A 27,156-nucleotide genomic window follows, 5' to 3' on the forward strand; every position below is an offset into this window, starting at 1 on the left:
ATAAAATAAAAGGGACGTCATTTACCCCTTCACCATAATGACACATTTTTTACTCATTCTTGTCACCTCCGGACGATTTTACTCAGCCTGGGAGAGACATTTGGAGATAGAAGGGTTATATCTGGCACAGGTGCTGCAAAGACGCCTTCATGTGGTGGAACCGATGCAGCCGGAGGGGACCCACTGCCTGGTTATACAAATGTCCCTCAATTACATCCCTAACCTCTGAAAGGAGGATGGTGGACTGCAAAAGGAGGGCAACTTACAGCCTGCAGTCCACTGTGTTCACGTTTCAGAAGAACCTGGGACGAAAGCAAGGAAACTTACCTCACACAGACGCTTTCACTGTTTACCTGCTCACCTATCCTGAATAAGATCGTCAAGTACCACCATGATAAACAAATAAATAAATAATACATAAATAAATAATAAGACATCCTCGCGCTGAAGTGGCTGCTAAATCAAACCCATACTTCTTCCCCAAAAAACAATCAGAAAAAATATATATACAAAATATGGAATGTCACAGGCTACCCCACATCACAGGTAGCATATTTAGTGATACATCTGAGGTATAACATGCAACGGCACAGAACAATAATTACCACTACTAGGAGACTCCATGGAGATACTGATACAATACTGGAGATTCAGGGGTGTAAGTGTAGACTGGTAGAGCCACGTTACTACAAGATATTCTCCTCCTCCTCCTTTTCTTGCTAGGAGTATTTAGATCTTGCGTAGGGGTCATGATTTTTTCTTCTATATTATGTTGCTCTTCCTTGCCTTACTTGGAATATTCACGTCTTCTTTGAGAGTTGCATTTTTTTCAGATCTTGCGTAAGAGTTTTGCTTTTCCTTCCATTAGATATTAAATTCCTTTCCTGGTCTCACTTGGAATATTTAGATCTTTCTTGAGGGTATACATATTTTTTCTTCATTTAATATCGCGTTCCTCTTCCCTGTCTTACTTGGAATATTCAGATCTTGCGTTTAGAAGGCATATTTTCCCGCCATTCTGATAGTTACAACCAGCTAGGACAGGGAAAAGAACTTACTGATAGCAAAATGGGTGGGAGGTAGACACAGAAATCTGCTTAAGTTCATTATTTCTACAACGTTTCGGACAGACAACACACCTCTAGTGAGACTTTCTTTCTGACCGTAAGTTTTGTGTAGTTCGCATGTCAGAGAATTACAAACTTAAATTCTCACCTTTTCCCGTGCTTACCTCTCACCCATATTACCTACCTGTGAGTGCGCGAATGACATGAAAAATACCCAACACACATTTCCCCAGACTTTAACTCCCAACAATCGATTTGCAGTTCCAGGTCCCATTTTTAGTTCTACAAGGGAACGGACTGGAATAAATAGGGTAAAAATTTCAGCTTCGTCCTATAATGATCCTCGATTATTTTGATTCAACAACTCCGTCTCATCAGTTCAAAAAACTTTACCTTATAACACTTCCCTCGTAAATACACGAAGACCGTGACATATGTTCAGAGTTCGTATGGTCTAGAACTGAAATACCATAAATACCATACACACTGCCTATTGGTCTCGTGGTCTTCACATCCATAACCAAGCTATATAAGTTCAGTAAGTCGTATGGGCTAATGTAAGTCCAAAATTAACGTGGTCTGAAACATGAATTAATGTCATAAACAGACACTGCCCATTGGTTTCGTGGTCTGGAAATCTATATCACTTGTAATAACTGGCGCCACTAGAATAAACTCACCGATTTTCAGAGTCTATTTTACACAGGTGAAGACGGAGGGCCATAATCTCGCTGCCTTCTAAGACTTCGTGGCACTTCCTCTATGGCGATTCAGTTGGCATATTTCACCTTGATGCTGGCTCGTATGCTAGTAATATCTTTCTAATATCGACACGGTTTGCATCAGTAGTATATAAAAGGATAATAAGGTGTATGGTATTATTTCTATGGATATAAGATTGTACGTAATTTTTTCTAATATCGTACTTTGCGTTTGTAAAAGATAAGAGAGAGGAATAAGTTGTAAAAGAGGGGATAAATCGCCACGAAACAAGTGCAACGAATCTCACATTTACGAGAATAAGGCCCAGACTACCTCCGGGCACAGCGACACTACAAAGGGTGTTAGGGTGAGCGTGGAATGTGGTGGCGGTGATGCTGTTGCTGCTGCTGGTGCCGGGGATACCATCACGTGGCCGCACACACCGCCAGACCCGCAACGCATACCACCACTTGGGCACACACCAGGAGGAGGGGGAGAGAGAAGCCCCCCACCTCTAACAGCCCCCAGCTCCCGGACCCGAGGCGCTGGATGGCCGCTGTCTTGTCGCCTAGGAAGGAAAATGAAAGGAAGGTCATTGGCGAAAGAATTTAATCGCCCCTACACATACCATCGCCTGCGCATGCCACCACTTGGGCACACACCAGCAAAGGAGGCAGAGACAAGCTTCCCAATTTTACCAAGCCTGAGTTCCTGGGTCCTCGTTTATCTTGTCCCCTACGGATGAAAATGAGCGGGAGGAGGGGTTAAGTGAAAAAAAAAAAAAAACTACCACCTGAGCACACACCACCTCGGCACATACCATCTGCGTACACACACACACACACACACACACACACACACACACACACACACACACACACACACACACACCAGCAGCAGCAGAAATACAGACATATTCCCTCACCCCGATCAGTCCCAAGACGATGAATGGCTTATGTCCTGCCACTTGAAGAGAAAATGAAGGCGGTCAATGTAAATACTGTGCCCCCCCCCCTCGCACACACACACACACACACACACACACACACACACACAAAGCAGGGGGAGATACGCGGCCCACTCCTACCTGATCTCAGCTTCCCCACCCGAGGCGTTGGGTGGCCACTGTCCTGTCACTTGGGAGGAAATGAAGGGAATTAGTGGGAATTTGTGTGTGTGTGTGTGTGTGTGTGTGTGTGTGTGTGTGTGTGTGTGTGTGTGTGTGTGTGTGTGTGTGTGTGTGTGTGTGTAAACGAAGCTGTGAAAAGAGTGTACAGTGATGTAAAGGATAAAGATTTTTTTGCGATTTATTAAATATTTGATCCAGGCAGTATAATTCCCACGCACCAGCTGATTACACAACATACCCTCCCATGTTAACACTTGGACACTCATACTGACCCCTCCATTTTGAGGTATGCTAGGATTACCTTGTTCAGGTCAGGTTTATTGTTATTAAGAGGTATATTTTACAGCATATCAGTGAGGCACAAATACTTAAGGAACACAGAATAGACCAGTATCTTATATTAAGCAAAATAAATCGCTTAGGACGACGCATTAAGAAGATTCCTATACCGACGTGAATGCAGGCCCTACACTCGGGGCACACGCGCATCACCAGGCGAACACGACATCACTGGGCCACCGAAGCTCCTGAGTAATTGCTTCCCTGATTGATTAATTGAATATATTGCCTGGAGCCTCAGCACAGGGCCACAGATGCCTTGGCGAATGTCTTGGTGAATTTATATGGCAGTGTGATGTCTGGCGAGGAGGTGAATTGGTGTGTGTGTGTGTGTGTGTGTGTGTGTGTGTGTGTGTGTGTGTGTGTGTGTGTGTGTGTGTGTGTGTGTGTGTGTGTGTGGCCAATACCATATCAAATACTCCACGTTAAAAGCGCATATTATATATATATATATATATATATATATATATATATATATATATATATATATATATATATATATATATATATATAGTCTATGATGTATGCATGTATGCACGTATGGATGGATGGATGGATGGATGACCTTACTATTTCTGCAAAAGGACTATGTGTTGATATGGAAATGGATGCAAGCGTGGGTTATTAAAAATGGAATCTCACTGTGTAATGTTAAAATTGTAACAGCACGTAATGTCAGAAAAGAATTACTTTATATGAATTGGCACAGACTCTTGTTAATAATAGAAATATAAGACCAGAATCACTATCACTTTATAAATGACACAGTAAAGGGTATTAATGGCACATAATATGAGCAGAATCCCTTTATACGAGACCAAAAGTATTAATGAAAACAATAATTACAGCGCTGAGAGGGGGTGTGATATTCATGATGGTGATGGATGGTGTTTATGTATGTATTAGCTATATGGAGTTGTGATCGATGGGCTGGTCAGGCAATCAGTCGGGGATGAATATGGTGTGTGTGTGTGTGTGTGTGTGTGTGTGTGTGTGTGTGTGTGTGTGTGTGTGTGTGTGTGTGTGTGTGTGTGTGTGTGTGTTCAAAGGTAGTGACGAGTGAGTATTTCGGGTACAACGCTGGCAAAAAATTATGCCATGTGTACGTGTGTGTGTGCGTGGCCATGTATGTGTGTGCGTGCGAGTGAATGAATGTGTGTCAGCGTATCGTGTACAGAGGCGGTGACAAATTGGAACGTCATATACGGCATGTGGACCAATGGGTACGAATTAGATGGTGTGTGTGTGTGTGTGTGTGTGTGTGTGTGTGTGTGTGTGTGTGTGTGTGTGTGTGTGTGTGCAGTGGTAATGGTAGTAAGGTACGAGGGTATGTGAATGATTTTGAAACTGTGTGCTATGTTTAAATGAGAGAGAGAGAGAGAGAGAGAGAGAGAGAGTGCTCGGCTAATGGCGTGGAATGACGAGGGTTAAGTGTGTGTGTGTGTGTGTGTGTGTGTGTGTGTGTGTGTGTGTGTGTGTGTGTGTGTGTGTGTGTGTGTTGGCAAACAGGGAGGTAATATAACTCACGTGAATTACTGGGGTGAGAGAATAGGAGACAGAAAGGTGAGAAGGAAAGGACAGGTGATGAAAGGGACTAAAGGGGGGGGGTCGTACTGAGGTGGTGGGGGGGTCGTGTGAGACTGTCCTGGCATGTGTGATGGTCGTACTACAAGTCTGCTACGAGTGACCGACATGACACCCCCCCTGATGACAAGTCCCACTGAAACCACCTCATAATTTGCCTCGGTTGGAGTCTACGCGTAACAAGGATGAGGAAAGATTGTTCGCAGATTATGGGGACAGATTTAGGGGCTGCCTGCACTTCCCTCCTTGACTCTTTTAACTGTGGTGAGTGGTTAGCAAGTCAGCTGAGAAAAAGGAGGAAAACGAGAGAGGAAGAGCAAAATGGTAAAAAAAAAAAACAGCAGAAAAATGGACATGGTGTTGACAGGTCTCTCAGTCCGTATTTTCTCTTTCCTCCTTTCTGGATCCAACAAGACGAAATTTCATTATTTTTCATTCACTTCTTGCTGTTCTTAGACAATTTTCCTTAATCCTGGGACATTTTTTTTTTTAACCAAGAAGGCTTCACATAACATTCATTAGCCTTTTTATCATCATGGGCTCTTCCTTTGCTGAAAAAAAAACAACAATCATCTGGTAACGACAGGAACAATCTTTAAATACGACTTTATTGCAGTGGAGTAAGTACTTCAACCAGTCGAGAAAAAGAAACGGAGAAAAAGTAAATAATGACAAAACTGTTGATGAAAGGCACAAAAATGGAATAATGAGGAAAAGAAAGAATGAAGGTAAAACAGTGGATGAAAACAGAAAACAAAACTTACATAAATGAAGAATAAAAAATAAGAGAATGAGAATACGAAAAGGACTACATAAAAAGGTATATTGGCAAGAGAAAATCAGAAAAGAAACAAGAAAAAAATGTTGGAAAGGGAAAGCTAGAAAAATAAAAAAAAAAGAAATGGGAAAAAGTAAAGTAAGAAATATAGACACAGAAAAATAAATGCAAAAACAAAACTGGGGGAAAAACAGGAAATGACAACAGAAATGAGACAGTGAAAGAGAGAGAGAGAGAGAGAGAGAGAGAGAGAGAGTAAAGAGGAGAAATTAGAGAAAGTCAAAAGCTGAGGTAGAACACAACTACAATTCCCCATCCACCACTACCACGAAGCACACTACACACACTCTCTCCAAATACGCGTCAGAATTCTCCGTGCATTGTTTCAGATTAAAGGAGAAAATTCAGGGTTAACATTGAGCCAAAAGGGAAGAATGGGAAATAGTGAAGTATAAAGACAAAACAGGAAAAAGAAGAAAGGAAAAATGGGGAAAAGACAAGTAACAAAGGGGGAAAAAAATGGAAGGAAAATGGAGATAAAAAATAGGGAAAAAGTAAGTTGGAAAATATGAAAAAATAGGGAAAAAGAATGATGCAAAATATTAAAACCAGAAGAAGAGTAGACGTGGAGAAAATGGGAAAATAGAAAATGAAAGACGGAAAAATGGGTGAAATGAGAAATCAAGAAACGAGAAAAACAAAAGCTGAAAAAGGGCAAACGCAAAAAAAAAAAATAATAAAAAAGGCAAAAAGCTTAAAAGAAATAAGAAATCGAGGAAAAGAACGAAGAGAAAATTTTTAAAACCACAAAAACAGGTCGAAAAAGTAAAAATATGAGGGAGAAATGACCAGCACTGCCCACTCACGGCAATTCCCACTCAGTAACCCCACACCACCACTCGTCCATTGAATGCCCGGATTACCTGTACAGCGTTTCAGATTACAGGAGAATCGAGAGTAAAAAAAAAAAAAAAAAAAAAAAATCTATCCTTGCATACCGGGAATTTGTGTCCATGTTTCTGTGCACTTTAACCACCTCAATCCGATGATGTATTTCTCTCTCTCTCTCTCTCTCTCTCTCTCTCTCTCTCTCTCTCTCTCTCTATGCATTATTCAGCTTCGATTTTTTTTTTTTTTCATTTTTTTTAGGAGGGATTAGATACAGCCTTCATTATTACAACTGAATAAAATCATTGAATATAATCATCTCGTCACAGCTTGATTGAAACGAAAAAAAATTTATATCTCGTATGATTAAAATAATAAATAAACAAATAAAACTTTTCTGTGTTAATGAACTTGGGAATTTTCTTCAGGTTAACATCAGTCCGTTTTGTTTTACGGAGAATTTCTGGCAGTCCATGTCTTCAAAAACTATACCACTTTCAAAACTATACCTATTTCGATTAACCCTTTCTCTGTTCCTGATATACCTGGGAATGTTTATTAGGCAAAAAGAAGACGATTTGGGTCAGTCGGGGGAAACCCAGCCAGTCAAGCGGTTAATTCCTTGAACTGGTGGCGTCTTTTATTATTATTATTATTTCTATTATTATTATTATTATTCCTGCCACCCTCAAACAATTTTATTCAGTTCTGAGAGAGGCTTTTCGAACTGGGGGTGTTGGTTGTTGTTATCATTCACTGTCCTAAACTGAATAAACCGCCTCTGGGTAGCAAAAACGAAACTATAAAACATGTCATCGGACTGAAAAGAATTACTCTCTTATTATACTCTTTTTACTGTAACTTGGCCTAAAAGTGCCATCTATCCATCTTGAAAACTGGGCTGTAAGAATAAAATTAACACTAGAATGGTGCTAATCACGAAGAAGTGCTTTGGAAAGTGTGTAGAGCCGCAATATTGTCTTTTTATGATACTGAGCTACGTGAAATAGGCTGAAAAAGAATGAAAATCAGAGTAATGTTATGGTGAGAAAACTATAGTGATGTGCATGATGTAAAAATACGTGGGGAATGAATCAGCCCTCTTATCGTCTTAATCTTATCGTGAGAGTTAAAAGCTCTATAAAGACAGAGAGATCAAGGACTTTTTGTTAATATAGTCAGGCTTCACTACGGATGATTAAGTTTTAAGTGCTCTTGGGTCACACGGTAGAGTCAACCACCTTTGTCTTGGGGTCGGGTTAGGACATTATCATAACAACTCTTCCTCAGTGTTGTTATTATTTGTTCTTGTTCTTGTTGTTTTTAATTACTGTCCTTGTCGTTGCTGTTCTTGTTGTTATTGGCGTCGTTGTTGACTCATTTGAACGTGAACTCGGCGGACTGCAGGCTGAAGTCGCTCTTTTCCTGCAGTCTACCATCCCCCTTTGGAGGTTAGGAAGGGAGTTGAGGGGCAGGTAATTCATTCAGTGGTGCGCCTCATTTATGTCCGTGCCACCACGTGAAGGCGGCCCTCTCTGCCAGCAGGAGCGACATAGGTAAAGGCGTCCTTCGTATTTTCCTCACAATACCTAACAGCAAATCCAGTATGTGAAAAGTATGCGAAAAGTAGGTTATTACACGCATACTTCACTAGGGTATGTTAGTATGATTATTGCCTGGGGAAATAAGAGATGATTTTTACTCTCTCTGACGACGGAATGACGTCTATTTTCAGGGCTTAATTATCACTGCAAACAATTTACAGCAACAGTGTAATAATTTCAAGTGGCACAGACATCAAGTATAAGTTATTCGTTGCCTCTGTAATGAATAATTCTGGTTAATTAAATGGAAAGGTGATGTAAATTGCAGGAGAAATTCACCAGCCATAAAGGGTCAATGTCCTTGGCCAGAGTTCTTTTTATTTCAGTCATTATTATTATTATTATTATTATTACTATTATTATTACTATTTTTAGCATTAGCATTAGCATTACTATTATCATTATTATTATTATTATTATTATCATCATCATCATCAGTAGTAGTTGTAGTAGTAGTAGTAGGAAAGTTGAAAATGGCGAAAATAAGGTTGAGAGAGAGAGAGAGAGAGAGAGAGAGAGAGAGAGAGAGAATGTCCCTTCCTCGGTCGTCACGGATATTTCAGTCACACTCAATACACTTACACCCAATTCCAGATAATCTTCATGGGCAATAACCCTGAGTTTTTGAGAAATTGTCCTGAGGTGCATACGGTACAATGGCCTTACTACGGTACAAAGACCTTATTACAGTCTGACAAATACTTCCTGGCTTGCATGAAACCTTTATTTAGATTGCAATTATATATCTAATGAATGAGGTTACATACGCTCTATCCATAATCCATATAGAGTACAGAGTGATATTACATTGCTTAGAGCTGGAGGGGGACGCTTTCACATCCCCCAACTCCCTCCCTATCCCCCGGAAGGAGGATGGTGGATTGCAAGAGAGGGAGGGGGAAGCTGAACCTGCAGTCCACTGGGGTCACATGTAGACGAACCTTGAACAACAACATCAACAACAACAAAAATACAACACCTCCAATAACATACCGCTTTGATTCCTAGTTCTTAAAAATAAATTCATTCGAGGACTTCAATATCTATACAATATTGAGTGAGATTATGCTTTTTTTTTCCCCACTGACTCAATACGAACACTTAAATATCGGTAAAATATAATGACAAAATATTATGGCTCGTCATTCTGATTTAGGAGGACTCAGGGATATTGTGTCTTTTTCTATAATTTTGACTTAATACGAATATACTGCTTTGTAAGGCATGACAGCATTCAACCTTCTTTACTAGGATATATTTAGGATTTTTTATTTTTCTCGTGGTTTAATAAAGACAGTAGTATCTATATTTTTTCATTATTCTATAAGTGTGTGTGTGTGTGTGTGTGTGTGTGTGTGTGTGTGTGTGTGTGTGTGTGTGTGTGTGTGTGTGTGTGTGTGTGTGTGTGTGTGTGTGTGTGATACTTTACTTCCCTCTAGGTATACTGGCTAATTAATCCCTTCACTCCGATGACGCATTTTACCTTTCACGATTGCTACAAAACACGCGATTTGCAAGAAAAACCTCTCGTACTGAAGGGGTTAATAATGGAGACTATATCTTACCCAGAGAGAGAGAGAGAGAGAGAGACGTTCTGCTGTTGACGACCTTAACCCCCTTGCAACCGGTGACTTATCCCATCGTTCTTGTTCCCTCCTCCCGATTACTTTCACTTTAAAGACGATTTTTGGCCGTGAGGGGGTTAATGAAGGCTTTACCGAAATCCCCCAGCTCGAATAGTCTCCCCTAAGTTGAATAAAATCGTCCGGAGATAGCAAGACAAAAATTACTTCCTAGGGCATACGGGGCCACTATCTCCCTCTATCTGGTCACTATCTCCCTCCTTCTGGTCACTATCTCCCTCTACCTGGTCACTATCTCCCTCAGTCTGGTCACTATCTCCCTCTATCTGGTCAATATCTCCCTCTTTCTAGCCAATATCTCCCTCTTTCTGGTCACTATCCCCCTCTATCAATATCTCCCTGGTCACTATCTCCCTCTATCTGGTCAATATCTCCCTCTATCAATATCTCCCTGGTCAATATCTCCCTCTGTCTTTGGTAGCCTGCTGATTAATACTCCTACCTTTGGCCGGCAGGTGATTAGCGGAATTAGACGCCATACGGAACGAAGGAGCACCTGGCGTGTTCCGTTCATCGCTACTAATTGCACGCTGAGGTCCGCATGCTATTTCTGTCAGCTGTTTTGTCAGTTTCTCTCTCCTCTTTTTTTGCACTGTTTGTCCCTGAGGATCTATGACGCAAAAAAAAAAAAAGAAAAGAAAAAAACAAAAAAGAAAAAATGCTTCGTGTACCCTGTCTTAAAGTGGTATATTTTACGAATGGGAAGAGATGGAATTATTGTTTATTGTACAATTAAACAGGACAATATTTTTTTTTTAGTCCATTTACCTCCAAAGCGTCTTGCACTGCCTTGTTCTATCATTGACCTTCTCACTGTGCAAGGGTTAACAAAAGCTGGATTTAATTCCTCTACTTAAAAAAAAATAAGTCTCTTCAGAGCTAAATATACTTATCTGTACATAGGAACGATGAAAAAACGAATATTGAAGTGGGCGACAAAATTATGGCTGTAGACTGCACATATTGGTGATGTTTTTGCTCGAGTAGAATTTCCTCATACGGTTTTGTGTGTGTGTGTGTGTGTGTGTGTGTGTGTGTGTGTGTGTGTGTGTGTGTGTGTGTGTGTGTGTGTGTGTGTGTGTGTGTGTGTGTGTGTGTGTGTGTGTGTGTGTGTGTGTGTGCGCCCTGCGTACCTATACAACGCCAGACAAAGCACTAGGATAAAAACATTACAAAAAACAAGTAATAATTCTCCTTTTCTAGACACTGAGCCGACGTAATCACACCTTAGGGGACAAAAGTATCACCAAGAATAACAAAATATATGTCTTTTGTACCCTGCCCTACAGCCCGGGACAAAAGTTTACCTGGCATTTCACATCACTTACTTTTACCTCTCCTCTGCTGGCTAATATTTCTAAACTGAGAGAGACTGGTTCTATTCTTTGTTCTTAGATTAATATTTTTGATAGGATGCATCACGGAGGGACACTGGGCCTACTCTACTTGTAAATCATTATCGTCATCATCATCATCGTCATCATCATCATCAACATCATCATCATCATCACCACGACCTGTTTTCCTGCCTTTGGGTGGAAAGAGAGAGAGAGAGAGAGAGAGAGAGAGAGAGAGAGAGTGTAAACCAACTTTTGTACCCTGCCTCTGTACCTCACGACACACATATGCCTTTGAGCTTTTATCAAGTCATATTTTTCGACTCTGTGCCTCAGGATGTGTTACGAAAAAAATTAAAGAGGAGGAGCTGTGTACCCAGATGACGTCACCGTATCTTGGGTTACATAAACAAGGTGTACAAAGAAGAGTTTGTGTTTTTAATCAGGCCTGCGTACCGTACCTGAAGTTTCAAAACAATGGGACGGGTATCATCATCATCATCATCATCATCATCATCATCATTATTATCATCACTCATTTCGTTTTCATAATAATCAAAATCATTATTATCTTCACCACTATTCATTACCGTGTTCAGAATAGTAAAAATAATCATTATCGTCATCACTACTCATCACCTTTATCACGCCAATAATAATAATAATATTAATAATAATAATAATAATAATAATAATAATAATAATAATAATAACAAAAGCAATCATCATCATCATCACATTCATAATCATTATCATAATAATATCCTCATCATCAATCATCATCAATCACCATCATCACTCCCCACATCTTGCATATGTAGGTATGTATGTGTACGTTATGTGTGTGTATGTATGTATGTAAATGTATGTACGTATATATGTATCTAATTTATGTGTAAGTGTATGTCTACGCATGTGCACTTTATATTACCTTCCGACATGAATACATCGATAAAGACTAGGACGGTGTAAGCGGGGGAAAAAAAAAACTCAAATTCATGCCTTATGGTGATGCGAACTTTACGTATATGTATGTAAAGTTCATGTATTTATTTTCTTCTCTTGGTTTAAGTTTCATTATTTGCTGCTGGTGCTTCTTTGATATGTGTTCTCGACTACATATTATGATCTTGAATTGCTGAGAGGTTTATATTTGCTGTTTTATATTGTTATCGGTATTCCAGTCCAACTAAACGGTGGTCAATAATCTACCTACCTATCTATCTATCTATGCATCTATCTATCTATCTACCTATGCACACCGTATACTCACCTTGCGAGACGAATACATTGATGAAGGCGGGGACGGTGTTGGCGGCGCTGCAGGAGTAGTTGCCGGAGTCTGACGGGGCGGCGGAGGTGATGGTGAGGCGGGAGGTGGTGGGGTCGTGGTGGTCCATGGTGACGGTCGTGCCCCCGCGGGTCTGGTCGTAGTTCACCATCTGGTTGTTATGATACCACAGGATGAACTGCGGCGGCTCCAGGCTCTGTCAGCGATGCAGGGAGAAAGTTATTGTTATTAAAATGAACGCATGTGTATAATAACAGTTTATCTTAATTCACCATCGTATTTCACCATCCTAATACCGCAGGATGAACTGCTTTGTCACTAGTATATACAGGAAGAGAGACAGATACTACCCGTTTATGTTATTATATTCGTAGTCAAACATACATTCGTGATTTACTGAAGTCACGAATGTTTCCCCTCACCCACACCCCATCCACCCAGAATGAAAATTACAACATCTGTGTTCGTGTTTTTTAATAAGAAGGGAAAATGATCATTATATATATATATATATGTTTCCAGTGTGGATGTACAATAAAATGTAGTGTACTTTGAGGGCTCCACCCCCTTGTCTCCACCTCCTTTATTTTATTAATTACTAATAAACTTGACTATCAAACACAAGCCGTGGATTCCACAGACTTTGCCCACCCATGATGCTGGATACGTCGCTAAAACGGACTGTGCAATTACAAGCTAAAACGGACTGTGCAAAATACAAGCTCAGAAAGTGAAGTTATGGCGAGAAAGTGAAGTTATGGTCAGGAAGTGAGGCTATGGCCAAGAAGTGAAGCTGTGGCCAGGAAGTGTAGCTGTGGCCAGGAAGTGAAGCTGTGGCCAGGAAGTGTAGTTATGGCCAACCCTGGGGAATTAGTCTACCACAACTAAGAATATTACTATGATCACTTATTTTAAAACCTGAATATTAACACGACCACAGCTTAGAGTATTACAACGATCACTTACTTATATCCCGAAAAATATTAACTCCTTCCGCCTGAGTACATATCTTTTTTTTTTTTTTTTTTTTAGTTTGTTTTGACATCTCCAGACGAGTTCATTCAGCTTGGGAAGGGTCTGTGCCAGTTTTTTTTTTTTTTTTTTTTTTTTTTTTTTTTTTTTTTTATAGGTTATAACTGACCCCTTTATTTCGGAAAACCGATCGTAATCAAAATAAAAATTCTTAGTAGACGCCAAGACTATAACAGAACATGCATCGTCAGACTGCAGGGGATGGCTCCTTTTAGTGCTACATATTTTTACAAACATTCATAAAACCATTCACTGGTAAAAATAAAGTTATCTTGACACGAATCTTGTTTTGAAAAATGCATTCGGTTTGGTGACTCCGGTGATGGGATTTTTTTTTTTTTTTTAAAGAAGATGAACAGAGAAAGGAAAAACAAATTAAACAAAAAAAAAAGCAATTCATACACCAGTCTCTCTTTAATAGGGACATCACTTGGGTTGGCATACATCAACTCATTAACATCTGTCGATTCCTACGCACGGAGTTTGCATGAATAGCAGTTTAATTACGAAACTTGACACCAGAGTTTGTACTATGTCTGCCCCGACGGCTTTAATAACGTCATCGATTCAAGAAGTGCTTACAGAAAACATTAACGAGGCCAATACCCAAACACTGCTGTCGTTCTCCAGTGACTGATTTATTTAGTAGTGGTAAGCGTCCAGGCATCTCGAAATGAACATCTTGAATTTGGCTCTCTGTTATCTTGTTTTTGTTTTATCCGGGAGAGAACAACCTTACGGGCTTCTGGCCTTTTGTTCCTTCTTCACTGAAAAAAAAAATAAATAAAAGGTGTTTGTCTCATTACTTATTTCAGTGCAACGAAAATATATCTAAATTTATCTGTCTGGTATCCTGCTTCATTTCGTTTGCTCTCTAAGTCATTCATTTTGCGGGGTTTCTTTTACCTCAATTCCATGTCAGCGTGATATGAAGTCTTAGTTTGCACATTCCCTTATTATTATCATTTTAAATCTTCTTTCGAGGGTAATCAGGCATATTCCACACAAACACAGTGAACAGGTATATTCCCAAACTGAAAGGGATGTCATTAATATCCCCGTATCACTAAGCGCTTTGGGAAGGCTGGAGCGTAGGGGCCATGGAATAGGTTACTCATTCCCGATATTCAAGGCAAAAGTGACCAGCCTCGCCCGCCCCTGAATGGCAATATGAAAGCAATAAACCCCAACCGTCCTTCAGATGTAAACCTTTTCAGGCCCTAATCGGTTGGAGCGCCTTACACCACGAGACCACCAGGCGTTATGTTGTTATATGTATGCTATCCAACGTGGTAATAAAGGAAATCATTTGACTCAACATTCAGTGATGATTCATTTCAAGGTAGCACAACACTGAGTGAGTGGATGGTGGGCGCCCTCATCTGTCGCAAAATTCTTAACCCGTGCAAAACCCGCAGTCAAAAGCGGTAAAAATACGTTTCAAATTCGTTCCATACACGTCAGGGTTGAATGACGCACAGCAATATACATGAGCAAATCCTCCAACACCAGCTATCAGAGGCTTACCGTAACACTAGCCTCTACCAACACCAGTCCCAACACCCACCAAACACACACACACCAGAGATCACATGAAAGAAGATAACAATAATCCTAGTAGTAAAAGTTTTAAAACACACACACACACACACACACACACACACACACACACACACACACACACACACACACACACACCGTCTAGCTGAAAGGATTAACAAAATATAAATCAAAGTATACTTACGCCCAGGATGATGCAGACGAATGACATGGCGAATCCCGTCATATCTACCACTTAAGCGCGCATCCACCTATATCCACACACTTAATCCCCCCTAATCCACGTACACCTATCACTTAAAAAACAGAAAATCCCTCAGTACCCACGCCCGGATGACGCAGAGGAAAGAGAAAAGGAAAAAGTGTTCAATCTACCAATTATTGACAGGAAATCTAAATAATGCTCCCTGGAAGACACAGTAATAAGTTTCAGTCTACCACTTCATGAAATTCCAGTCTACTCACGCCCTGAATGACGCACAGGAGAGAGATGGTGGATCCTGCTTGTACGTGGCGTTCAGGCGACCCGGATATAATGGCTTCCGGTACGACCACGGCCAGGTTCACCAGGTAGCCGTACCGACCCGTCCGTGTTGACACCTGTGAGCGTGATTAGGAAGACGGGTTATTGGCTTGTACTGGGCTTTATACGCACGCACACGTACGTACGCGGACACATACACATGTATACTGGACATACATAAAAAGTTAACTGCATTACTTTACAAGGACTTCATGTGCTCACTCTCTCTCTCTCTCTCTCTCTCTCTCTCTCTCTCTCACACACACACACACACACACACACACACACACACACACACACATTTGGCTTGTCAATCAGTGCAGTAACCTGAAAATTTCACTACAAGTTTCCATCTTTGTATGACTGTTTTGTGACTTCCGCGTAGATAAATTATTAGCACACTTGTTTACACTTGCTTAAAATATGTCAGAGGTATTTTATAGGTTTAAGTTAGTAATTAAAATTCATTGCTGCAAAACACAGAAAACTCTAAGAATCCGAGATCTATGAACTATTGTTTATGGGAAAATATTCGCCGAGCAGTGCGTTACCTGAGACTTTCATAAAGGTAAAGTAAGGTGGGGCAGACGCCATAAAGCGCTTGGCAGCGCTTCTTATCTCCATGACTTGGGCCTTTGAGCCTATGGTGGTTAATTCACCCAATATCCCAGGATACAAGGCCACTGCAGCTACCAGGTTACCGCAGTAATCGTTAGGTGATACTTTGCGTACTCATTTTACCTCCAAGTCCTTACAGGATGGATGGACACCTGAGTCCAGTGACGCCAATTGCCCGCACCAGGATTCGTAACCTGGCGCTAATGGGCCGGCAGCTTCACAGTCACCAACGCTGACCACTCAGCCACTACGGCTATATTTTTCTTCCCTGTGTTTAATCTCTGCCTTCTCATGAGCGGAACAACTCAGGTTGTTTTTTTCCAGCTAACGCCAGACGAATTTACTTAGCTGAGAGTGAGTCATAGGAGCCTCTAGGTTGCTACACCTTTACAACTGACGAATACCTTGTCATGGTGGGATTAACTCAGGTGTACTAATGCAACTAACAACAGGCTATATTATTTAGCTACGAGTATTCTGAAAGACCGTAACCATCATCACTGTCATTGTCATTATCATCATCATCAATATTATTATTACTTTGTTATTATTATTATAAGTAATATTGCTCAAGCTACAGTTATTAATATTGGTGCTGACTGCCCGAGGTCAATCAAACTCCCGGAGCGTCACGTCAATCAACCAGGTGAGAGTTGAGGTGGGGCGAGAGGAAGGAGGGGAGGAGGCAAGGGAGAAGGGAAGAGGGAAGGGAAGCTGAGGCCGGAGGCTTGGGAGGAGAGGTGGATGAGGAGAGGATGGAGAGGGGGGAGCAGAGCAAGAGGGAGGAGGAAGAGGGAAGAGAGTAAAGCAAGGGGTAGGAGATATGTGCGGAAGACGGAGTGAAGAGGAACGTGAAGGGGCAGATGGGTGATGTGGGAAGGCAGGGGAGGGAAATGGAAGAAGTGAGAGGAGGTGAATAAGGGAGAGTGAAGGAGTAAGGAGGGGAAAGGGGTGAGGAGGCAGGGGGATGAAAGGGGATGGTGGAAAGAAAAGGGATGGAGGACGATGGGATAGGAGAGACGTGAAATGATGGCAGAGTGACGAGAAGCAGGAGCGGAGAGGGGAAGGAGGAGGCGCGATGAAGGGTCTGTGACGAGAGAGGGAAGGGGGTGTGGTGAGGTGGTGTGAGAGGCAGGCAGTGTGGTGATGGACACGCAAGGGCCACACAATACATCACACTGCTTTATTACGCATCACTCACTCACAATTAAATCACATGTCCTCTCCCTTGACGTCTTTGCAATTTCCCCACTGCCAGGAATCTGAGCTGGGGGCGGTATTGCGTGTGTGAGGTGCCGGTTTACAGCAATTCATCGTAAATCAGTTAGTTCTGTAATATCAATTTAACAGAATTCTTCATAAAATGTTAAGACTATTTGCCGTAGTAGTAGCGAAATCCAAGCCTGTGATTCAATTCTCCTTTCCCCTATTCCCTGATACACTTTCCCTCCCATTCTCTCTCTCTCTCTCTCTCTCTCTCTCTCTCTCTCTCTCTCTCTGCTGAGTACATAGGGATCAGCGCCCCCTCCCCCCTCCGCCTCAGGGCTCAGTGCAGACTCTGAAGGGAGTAGTGCAGGACTGTCAACAACATCACTTGGTAGGAGGCCATGCGAACTGTACTACATTCATATATACAAACATGCATACACACAAATTCTTACATACATACATACATACACACAAATTCTTACATACATACATACATACACAAAAATTCTTACATACATACATACATACATATTTTGTCTATTTATTTACTAATTTTTATATATCAAATGTGAGCAAAAATACAAAATTAGAGAACTCCCTACGGCTACGGTACTTCAAGCACTGTTTTTACAATTTCTGTTTGTGCAGTGTACCGGCAGCGTTGTTCGACAGGCTATGAATTATTACACAAAGCTATCGTGGTGTGTGTGTGTGTGTGTGTGTGTTTCTCTCTCTCCTATACCTGGATGTATTGTCGTTCTCTCTGACCGTTTATCATAATACGCTATAAGTATAATTGTCAGCTTACGTGTGTGTGTGTGTGTGTGTGTGTGTGTGTGTGTGTGTGTGTGTGTGTGTGTGTGTGTGTGTGTGTGTGTGTGTGTGTGTGTGTGTGTGTGTGTGTGTGTGTGTGTGTGTGTGTGTGTGTGTGTGTGTGTGTGTGCGTGTGCGTGCGTGCCTGCATGCGCGCGCGTATACTAGGGGAACTTTGCACACTCTATTATATTACTTCCAACTTTACCTCTGCGTATAAACATCTCCGAGAAAATCACTCAACAATTCTAGGTACTCGCTTTAAAGTACATATTCCCTACAGCTATTGCAAGATTAAACAGCTGTCTGAATAAATAAGGCGACAATACCCTGATTTAAGTACGTGGCTGCTGAGAACGGACCCTAGCTCTTCTCCAGTCCTAGTTCAGTTCTAATCTTAGCTCTAATCCTAGCTCAATTCTAAACCTAGCTCTATTTCTATCCTAGCTCTATTTCAGTATTTCAGTACACTTTCGTCCTCAATACTCGTCAGTCTTATATTGTGTCTTGTACCCTGCCTCTCGTACTTTTGTTATTCTTACGATCTATATACGAACTATACGACCAAATCAGCAACTTAAGGGTAACAAGGCTGCACACCACACACACACACACACACACACACACACACACACACACACACACACACACACACACACACACGGAGACAGAGAGACAGACAAAAATACACAAACACAGATACATAAACTGCTCAGAACTGTGTCCTTTCTCAACCTTCCAAGCTTCAGCATCACTAAAAAGAGTAAACGTAAAATCTATATATATGAGGACATACTCACCCCCTCCTTGTTTTTGTTTCCACTGTTTTCCTTGGAAAGAATAAGTTTTCATCGCTTTAAAAATTCCTGCTTCACTCGCAACTTTTGAAGGAAATTCTTTGCTTCGTTCCTTTTTTCATTTTGTCCTGGAAGAAGCGCCCGGGGGGGAGGGGGGTTGAAAGCACGGCAACGACATGTATTATTGAAGACTTACATACGATACACATACATACATATATAAATACATACATATACATACACATACAGAAACACAAAACCAGGTTCAAGTACAAAAACATCCACAAAAAAAACACACCATAAAAATACACACACCACAAACAAACACACATGTGCAAAAATCAAACACATACTTATGAACCAACACACAAACTTCCACATGAATACGAACAAGCACACACACACACACACACACACACACACACACACACACACACACACAACCCCCTCCACAAACACACACACCTGATAAAGGGATCGAAGACCATAAACACACAAGCACACCTCCCCGTAAAGCACTGGACCACCAAAATGAAAGACCCCAAAGGAATTTACGATCAGGGAGCAAGTAGAGAGGAACACCAGTACCAGTCCAGTCTCATCGGGTAATACTGTCCAATACCTCCTGACAACACGGCGAAAATATTATCCCAGTACACACACACACACACACACACACACACACACACACACACACACAATACCTTCGAGGGAGAGTTAGACAGAATATTTGTAACAACCAGAGGTGTCGCTTTATTCGTTAAGGAGAGAGAGAGAGAGAGAGAGAGAGAATTTTTTCCTCTTATTTTTTCCAAGTGGCAATTAACTCTCTCATAAATAGATCCAGGACACGACTGACGGTACCGGTACCAAGAAATATATATTAATAAGCTGTCATCCAAAATTGCTAAAAATGGAATGGAAAAACAAGATAAATAATAAATTTTCCTCTTGGGTTCAAAGTAAGATCAGCTGGAAAAAAAGCGTAAAAGTCTTCATTCAGCGGGAGGATATGATGGAAAGATAAAAGGAGATTTTTTTTTTTTTTTTTTTACAATAAAGAGAGCGAAGAGTCAATGGTGGAAACAGAAAGAGAGAACTTTTTTCTACCCGGTGGAGAGAGAGAGAGAGAGAGAGAGAGAGAGAGAAGCCAATAATAAAAACAATGATGAAGAATATGCTGAGGATGACAGCTGGAGAGATGGAGAACGAAAAACGCCGAATATTTTGCTGTTAGAACAATACCAGTGACGGCCAAGGGGAAGGGGAGAAGACTGCTGGCCCGTTTTCTCTTCATCTTAAACCTTGCAATAAGATGGGGGTCTTTTGTACTTCGTTCTCGGTATTCTCAGACGGTTGTTCTCAATTTAGGAGTGATTTTTCGAACTTTGCTTCTCTCCACACCTGACCCCCACTCACACACACACACACACACACACACACACACACACACACACACACACACACTCACCTGGCATTCGTAGACGCCCTCATCCCTCTTCTGGACGAACTTAATCTGCAGGATCCAATCGTCGCCGTCCTCAGGCCTCACCACGCCAAACCGCTCGTCTCTGCTGTACGTCTGAAGGCCGGACGACAGCAGGTGGTAGTCCCGTCGCCGCAGCCACGACACCTGCTGGGGGACGAGTGAAACGACAATTGAACACACAAGAGATACGCACACATAGATACGTACATGGTGCATCAATAAACTAAGATACAATAGAGACCGAACGACAGAAATTGGCTGTCACCTCATCGCAGCCACGACACCTGTTGAGAAATGGAGGAAACGACAGCTGTACACACATGATACACACACACACACACACACACACACACACACACACACAGTGAACATACACAGGCACATATAACCATTTACCGTATTATGTTTACACACACACACACACACACACACACACACACACACACACACACACACACACACACACACACTGCTAAAGGGGCAAACAATTTTACACACACGCTTGGATCCATACAGATACACATAATCGGATTACACACACACACACACACACACACACACACACACACACACACACACACACACACACACACAAATAAGCTAAACGACAGAACGCGGTATTCATGTCGCCCCTCATGGAGAACTGCGGAAGAAACAACTGTATACGACAAGAATAGACACACAGAAAAATGCACACGATTGAGAAATACACCTACACATACAACACAGGCTTAGGTACACAGAGAGAGAGATCCGCTAGTCTGTGTTTGTACTGTATATCTGAAAACCGGAGGGGAGGCAGAAAATACACATACACAAATACATACATACAAGCATACACACATACATATACATAAATACACACACTTTGACATGCAGGTTATAGTATACACAACCTTGATAGATAGATGGATAGACAGATAGATAGATACAAAATACACACCTTGATATAGAGACACAGAAACTCGTACTACATGCTGCCTGTCTCTCATTCGTTTTCCTCTTTTCTTTTCTTTTTTTTCCGATATATCCGTCCCTAAAGCCTTTCTTTCTCTCATCTCTCTTCTTTTTTGTCATGCCTCTCTCTTTACTCTTTTCTTACACCACTCTCTGTCTCTGTCTGTCTGTTTGTCTGTCTCTGTCTGTCTGTTTGTCTGTCTCTGTCTGTCTGTCTGTCTGTCTCTGTCACTCACTCTCTCTCTCTCTTTCTCTCTCTCTCTCTCTCTCTCTCTCTCTCTCTCTCACACACACACACACACACACACACACACACACACTCGCTCTGTCCAAGCATTTCAAGTGCTTCATATTCTCACATGCAACTGCTCCGACAAGGTGTGTGTGTGTGTGTGTGTGTGTGTGTGAGAGAGAGAGAGAGAGAGAGAGAGAGAGAGAGACAGAATCTTTTTTTTTTTCCAGGCCAGCAAAATGACACGGTATATATCAAACGCCGGGAACTGTGCATGTGAAAAATAATAATAATCTAACCAATATGAAGAACTAAAATCATGAAAAAGAACTCAAATTAATCTAAAACATAGGATAACTCACATAAAAATTGAGAATATAAGACTTAATACACAGAATATCCTTTTTACTCTAACTTGGCCTAAAACTGCCATCCCTCCATCTTCAATGTTGAGCTCTAACAATTGATTAGCACTAGAGTATGACGCTAATCACAAAAATAGAGCTTTAGAAAGGATGTAGAGCTTTCGTATTGTCTTATTCTGCCACTGAGTTACGTGAAATAAGCTGCAACAGGACAAAAATTTATTCCACGTTAAAATAAAAGAGCAACAGTATGTGAAAAGGGGGATGAATATAAGAAAACTGAAATAAATAAAAAATCATGGAAAACAGGGTAACTGAAGAAAACAGGCAGCCAAAATTAATGCCTTGACATGTACAAAACAAAATAATTATGGGGAAATTCTTGCAAAAAAAAAAAAAAGGAAAAAAGCGGACGAAAAATTGCACCGAAAACAACTATAATAAAACAGGTGAAGGAAGGACGAAAAAATTATCATGGAAAGCTAATTAACAAAAGCGTAAAGAAAAAAAAAAAAAGAATCATGCGAAAAATCTGTTAAAAATGAAAGCAAAAACTAACGATGATGAGCGTGAAAAACAACAGCGAGACGTAATGAAGAAAAGTGAAGATTGACAGGTGGCAGGGTGACTGAGAGAGAAACAGGTCAATTATTCATCATGGAGTGCATTTTTTTTTCCTGACACAGTTGCTGGAGGAGGAGGAGGAGGAGGAGGAGGAGGACGAGGAGGACGAGGACGAGGACGACGACGACGACGACGACGACGACGACGACGAGGAAATGTCACTGGGAAACAAGGAATAGAGGACGCTGGACACAAGGGAAAATAAAACAAGATGAATAGAAACGGAGAGGAAAGGAGGAAGAAAAGGAGTGGCAAAGGAGGAAGGAGATAGGTGGAAAAATGGAAGAAGAAAATGCGGACGAAAAGAAGAAGGGAATGGAAGAAAAACGCACACTGAAAGAAAGAACAGCAGAAAGAATAGAGAGATTTTAAAAGGAGACAGAAATGTTTGTCTAAAAGAAATAAAGGAAAGATTGTAAAGGAGAGTAGAAGAGCTGAAGGATTTATGAGAAGAGGAAGGACGGCTGGAGGGAGGGAGGGACGAGGAAACTGAGGAAAGTAAGGAGAGGAAAACGAGGGATGACATGGAGAAAAGAGTGGAGACATAAGGAAAAGGATAGTGGAAACGAAGAAAAATAAAATGAGAGAGGAAAGTGAGTGACATGGAACGAGGAAGGGATAAAATGAAGGAAAAAGCGGGGAAGAAATAAGAAGAGGAAAGAAATAGAAGAGGAAAGAAATTGGAAGAGGGAGGAGATTAGGGAATGGGTAAGTGCAAGGAACGAAACAACAGGAAAGGGAGAAAAAGAAAAGGGAGAGAAGGAATGGTAGAAAAGAGATAAAGAAGAAGAACTGAGGAAACAGAGAGGAAAAAGGAGGACACAGGAGGTACAGGAACAAGAGGGAAAAGGGGGGTAAATGGAGGGAAGAAAAGAAGAAAGGAAAGGAAAACGAAGTAAATGGAGAAGAAACGAGGAAAAAGAAGGGAAGACTCGAGGTAAAACGAAGAAGAAATTAAAAAGAGTGAAAAGAGAGAAAAGGAAGAAAATAAGAAAGAAAAGAGAAAAGAAGAGGAGCAAGAAGCCAAACACAAAAGGAAGGACCACAGAATAAGAGGAGGAAACTAGTAAGATAGAGGAAACGAGGAAAAATGCAGGAAAACGGAAAATATAAAAAAAAAAACATAGAGAACTGAACTGGCAAAATGAAAGAGGAAAATGAATAAAACTTGTATGGAAGGGAAATGAAAACAGTAATGAAGGAACAAAGGAAGGAATGATGAGGAGAGAGAGAGAGAGAGAGAGAGAGAGAGAGAGAGAGAAATACTGGAAGTCTCTTTTTCCAAATTTATGTCTTAATCCTAAAAAGTTTTATACAATGGGAAATATGCTCATCAGAACTAGTGTAATAAAAATACGAGAGAGAGAGAGAGAGAGAGTGAGAGAGAGAGAGAGAGAGAGAGAGAGAGAGAGAGAGAGAGAGAGAGAGAGAGAGAGAGAGAGAGAGAGAGAGAGAGAGAGAGAGAGAGAGAGAGAGAGAGAGAGAGAGAGAAGGGAGGGTGGAGAAAAGAGAAGAGAAACAGAAACCATCAAGAAAAAAAAATACCAGTGAGAGAGAGCAAGGAATGTTAGACTGAAGAGGCGAAAAAGAGAGAAAAAGAGAGAAAACAGAGTAAAAGAGAGAAAAGAGAGAAAGAAAAGAGAGCAGAAAGAGTAAGCTATGAAAATGAAAGTAGTGAGAGTTAAAGAGGCACCTAACAAACAAGTGACAGTGTCCTCTTCGTTCGTCCTGGGAAAAGAAACAGGAAAAAAAAAATGTTCCCCTGCGTAAAGAGGTGTGTTGGGGGTGGTGGGGGAGGGAGGGGGACGAGAGGAGGGGGAGGGAGGAGGCTGAAGAAGGGGGAGGAGGTTGAGAAAGGATAGGGGGGACATGAATGTTGAGGAGAGAGAGAGAAGGTGGAGGAAGTTGGGGAGAGAGAGAGAAAGAGGGAAGGAGGAAGGGGAAGAGGGGAAAAGGGGAAGGAGGAAGAGGGGAAAGAGGGAAAAAAGAGGAAGAGGGAAGGTAGTGATGCTCGAGAAGTGAAGGAGAAAAGGAAGACTAACAGGAAGGGAGGCGTGACGCCATAGGAGGAAGGGGAGCTCATTGGAAGGAGGAAAGATGAATTTGGGGAGTAAAAGGATGGAGGTGGGGAGAGGGGGAATGGATGGGGGGGATGAGGAAGGGGATGGCTTCAGGAAGGAGGAACGTCAAAGGTAGTGAGGAAAGGAGAGGAATGTTGGGAGGATGATGAAGATGCAAGAGGAGGAAGAGGAAGGGGCAAGAGAAGGAAGAGGATGGAACAAGAGGGGGAAGAGGTAGGAGGAAGAGGAGGGAGCACAAGCAGGAAGAGGAAGAAGTAAGAGGAGGAAGAGGAAGAAGCAAGTGGAGGAAACGGTAGGAGTAAGAGGTAGGAGCAAGAGGAGGAAGAGGAAGGTGCAAAAGGAGGAAGACGAGGGAACAAGAGGAGGAAGAGGAGAGGAAGAAGGAAGAGGAAGGACGAAGTGAACAAAGCAAGAGGAAGGAGCAAGAGGAGGAAGCCGAACGAGCAAGAAGAGGAAAAGGAAGGAGCAAGAGGAGGAAGAGGAAGTACGAAAAGTGAGAATGGCTGAAGGGAGGGGGAAGGGGAGGAAGGGGAATGATTTATAGGGAAGGGAGAGGGAGGGGGAATGATTACACCAGAGGGTGTGGAGTAGGTCGGGGGGAGGAAGAGAGGAAACCGTGGTCAAAGAGGAAGAGGAGAGGTAAGAGGAAGTGATTAGGGAGGCGGGGTATAAGAAAGGGAGGGGAAGAAAAGAACGACCTATAGGAAGGGGAGGGGAGGGGCATGAGAAGAGGGGTCAGAGGGTAAGGGTAGGGGAGAGGAGGAAATAGGGAAGTAAGGAGGGGAGGGGGAAGAGGACAGCCAGTCAATTGGGGACGCGGAAGGGAAGAGGAGAGCCATCAGGGGAGAGAGGGGGGTAGGAGGGAGGTTAGGGATGGGGAGGGAGTGGGGGAGAGGTCAGGGAGAAGGGAGAAAGGGAGAAAAGAACGGTCGCTGGAGACAGGGGAGAGGGGAGCAGGGAGACAAGGAGAAAGAGAGAGACTGACGGAGCTGGAGATAAATTTAAGAGGAAGAGGAAAGAAGGAGAACAAGAGAGGAAGGGTGACAGGGAGAAAAGAGCAGTCAGGGAGACGCAAAAAGAGAACAGGGAGAGGGAGAAAACAAAAGTAACTGAGGTGAGAGGGAGAGGTGACAAAAATAACAGGGGGGAGAAACGGAAAGGGAGGGAGTCGAGGGAGAGAAGTCAGGGGGAAGGGGAACGGAGGAAAAAGTCCCGAGAAGAATGAGAGGGAATGAAAGGGAGGGAGGAATGTTTAAGGAGAAGGAGGAAGAGAATAATACGTTCGAGGAGAAGAGGGAGAGGACGACATTCAGGGAGAGAGAAACAGGAGGGGAGGAATATTAAAAGGAAGAGGAAGGAAGAAACACTGATGGGTGAAAGTGGACAGGGAGAAAAAAAAAAAAAAAGAGACAAAGGGGGAAAGAAACCGGCTGAGGGCAAAATGAGGAGAGGAAGAGGAAGGAGAAGGAAAAGGCCAGTCAGAGGGACGATGGAGAAGAGAGAGAGAGAGAGAGAGAGAGAGAGAGGAAGAGAAATAGTCTGGGATATGAACTGTCAGGGTGGGAAAAGAAGGGAGAGAGAGAGAGAGGAACCAGGGACAAGGAGAGGAATGATGTCGGGGAGCAAATGGGGAGGAGAAGGGGGAAGAAAAGCAGTGAGGGAGAAGTGGGAAGGGAAGAGAAAAGAGAAGAGGGGCAGTCGGGGTAACGGGGGAGAATGGAAAGAGAAAAATAGTGCGAGCGAAGACCAGCCGAGGCGAAAAGAAACGAGGAGGGGGAGGGCAGAAGGAAGGGGAGAAGGAGAGCTGGGAAGATATGGAGAAGGGGAGGAAAGAGAGAAGGGGAGAAAGAGAGGAAGAGAGAACTGTCTGAGAGCAAATGGGGAAGGACGAAGCAGGCTGGGCAAAAGTGCTAGGCTCCCTGAAACTGACAGATAAAGTGAAGTTCTTAGAGGAGCCCAGGAGTGGACGGAGCACAGGAGAGGGGAGTAGAAAAGGGAGTAGGGGAGCAGGAGGGGGAGTGGGAGGGGGAGTAAGGGAGCAGGCAGGGAAGAAATGGAGGAGGTACTCTTTAGGGCAAGTGTTCTAGTGGATGGGAGGGTGAAGTGGGGAAGTTGGGTGAAATGGAGGACGTAAAGAGGGGGAGAAATGTGGGGGCCTGATGGGTGGAAGTGGGCGGCGGGGAAAGAGGGGGAGAAGGTGGGCTTGGCAGGGAGCTGTGTGAGCGGTAGGAAGAGTAAATTTTGAAAGGGAGAAGAGTTTATGGTAGAGTAGGTGACAGAATGAGAAAGAAATTGGTGGTAAGTTACAATAAGCTGCCGTGAGAGAGAGAGAGAGAGAGAGAGAGAGAGAGAGAGAGAGAGAGAGAGAGAAAGAGAGAGAGAGAGAGAGAGGACGGCATAAAACTAGAAAAGAATGCACATAAAGGAAGAGGAAGCACTAGAGAGGGAGGTAGGGAGGGAGGAATGGGAGGCTGACTATAGGAAAAAGTAGCGA

The 27,156-nt window shown here is 42.3% G+C and overlaps 1 protein-coding gene across 3 annotated transcripts in view; it reads right to left on the bottom strand.

Moving 5' to 3' along the window:
• Window positions 1–1,688: 1,688 nt before the first annotated feature.
• The window catches only part of LOC145406659 (opioid-binding protein/cell adhesion molecule homolog), a 201,637-nt gene continuing 176,169 nt past the window's right edge, over window positions 1,689–27,156 (bottom strand). Inside the window, exons 4-7 of one of the 3 annotated variants that reach the window (XM_080277744.1) lie at window positions 20,386–20,547; window positions 15,420–15,554; window positions 12,345–12,558; window positions 1,689–2,337 (exon numbers count right to left, since the gene is read on the bottom strand). In XM_080277744.1, the coding sequence (XP_080133870.1) occupies window positions 2,195–2,337; window positions 12,345–12,558; window positions 15,420–15,554; window positions 20,386–20,547 (654 nt within the window). In that variant the 3' untranslated portion in view covers window positions 1,689–2,194. Of the gene's footprint in view, window positions 2,338–12,344; window positions 12,559–15,419; window positions 15,555–20,385; window positions 20,551–27,156 lie in introns of all 3 variants that reach the window. The other 2 variants (XM_080277743.1, XM_080277745.1) reach the window with 2 other exon arrangements.

Source organism: Coenobita brevimanus, chromosome 71, assembly GCF_032717465.1.
Source record: "Coenobita brevimanus isolate Jiangsu-jjx chromosome 71, ASM3271746v2, whole genome shotgun sequence".
Taxonomy (NCBI): domain Eukaryota; kingdom Metazoa; phylum Arthropoda; class Malacostraca; order Decapoda; family Coenobitidae; genus Coenobita; species Coenobita brevimanus.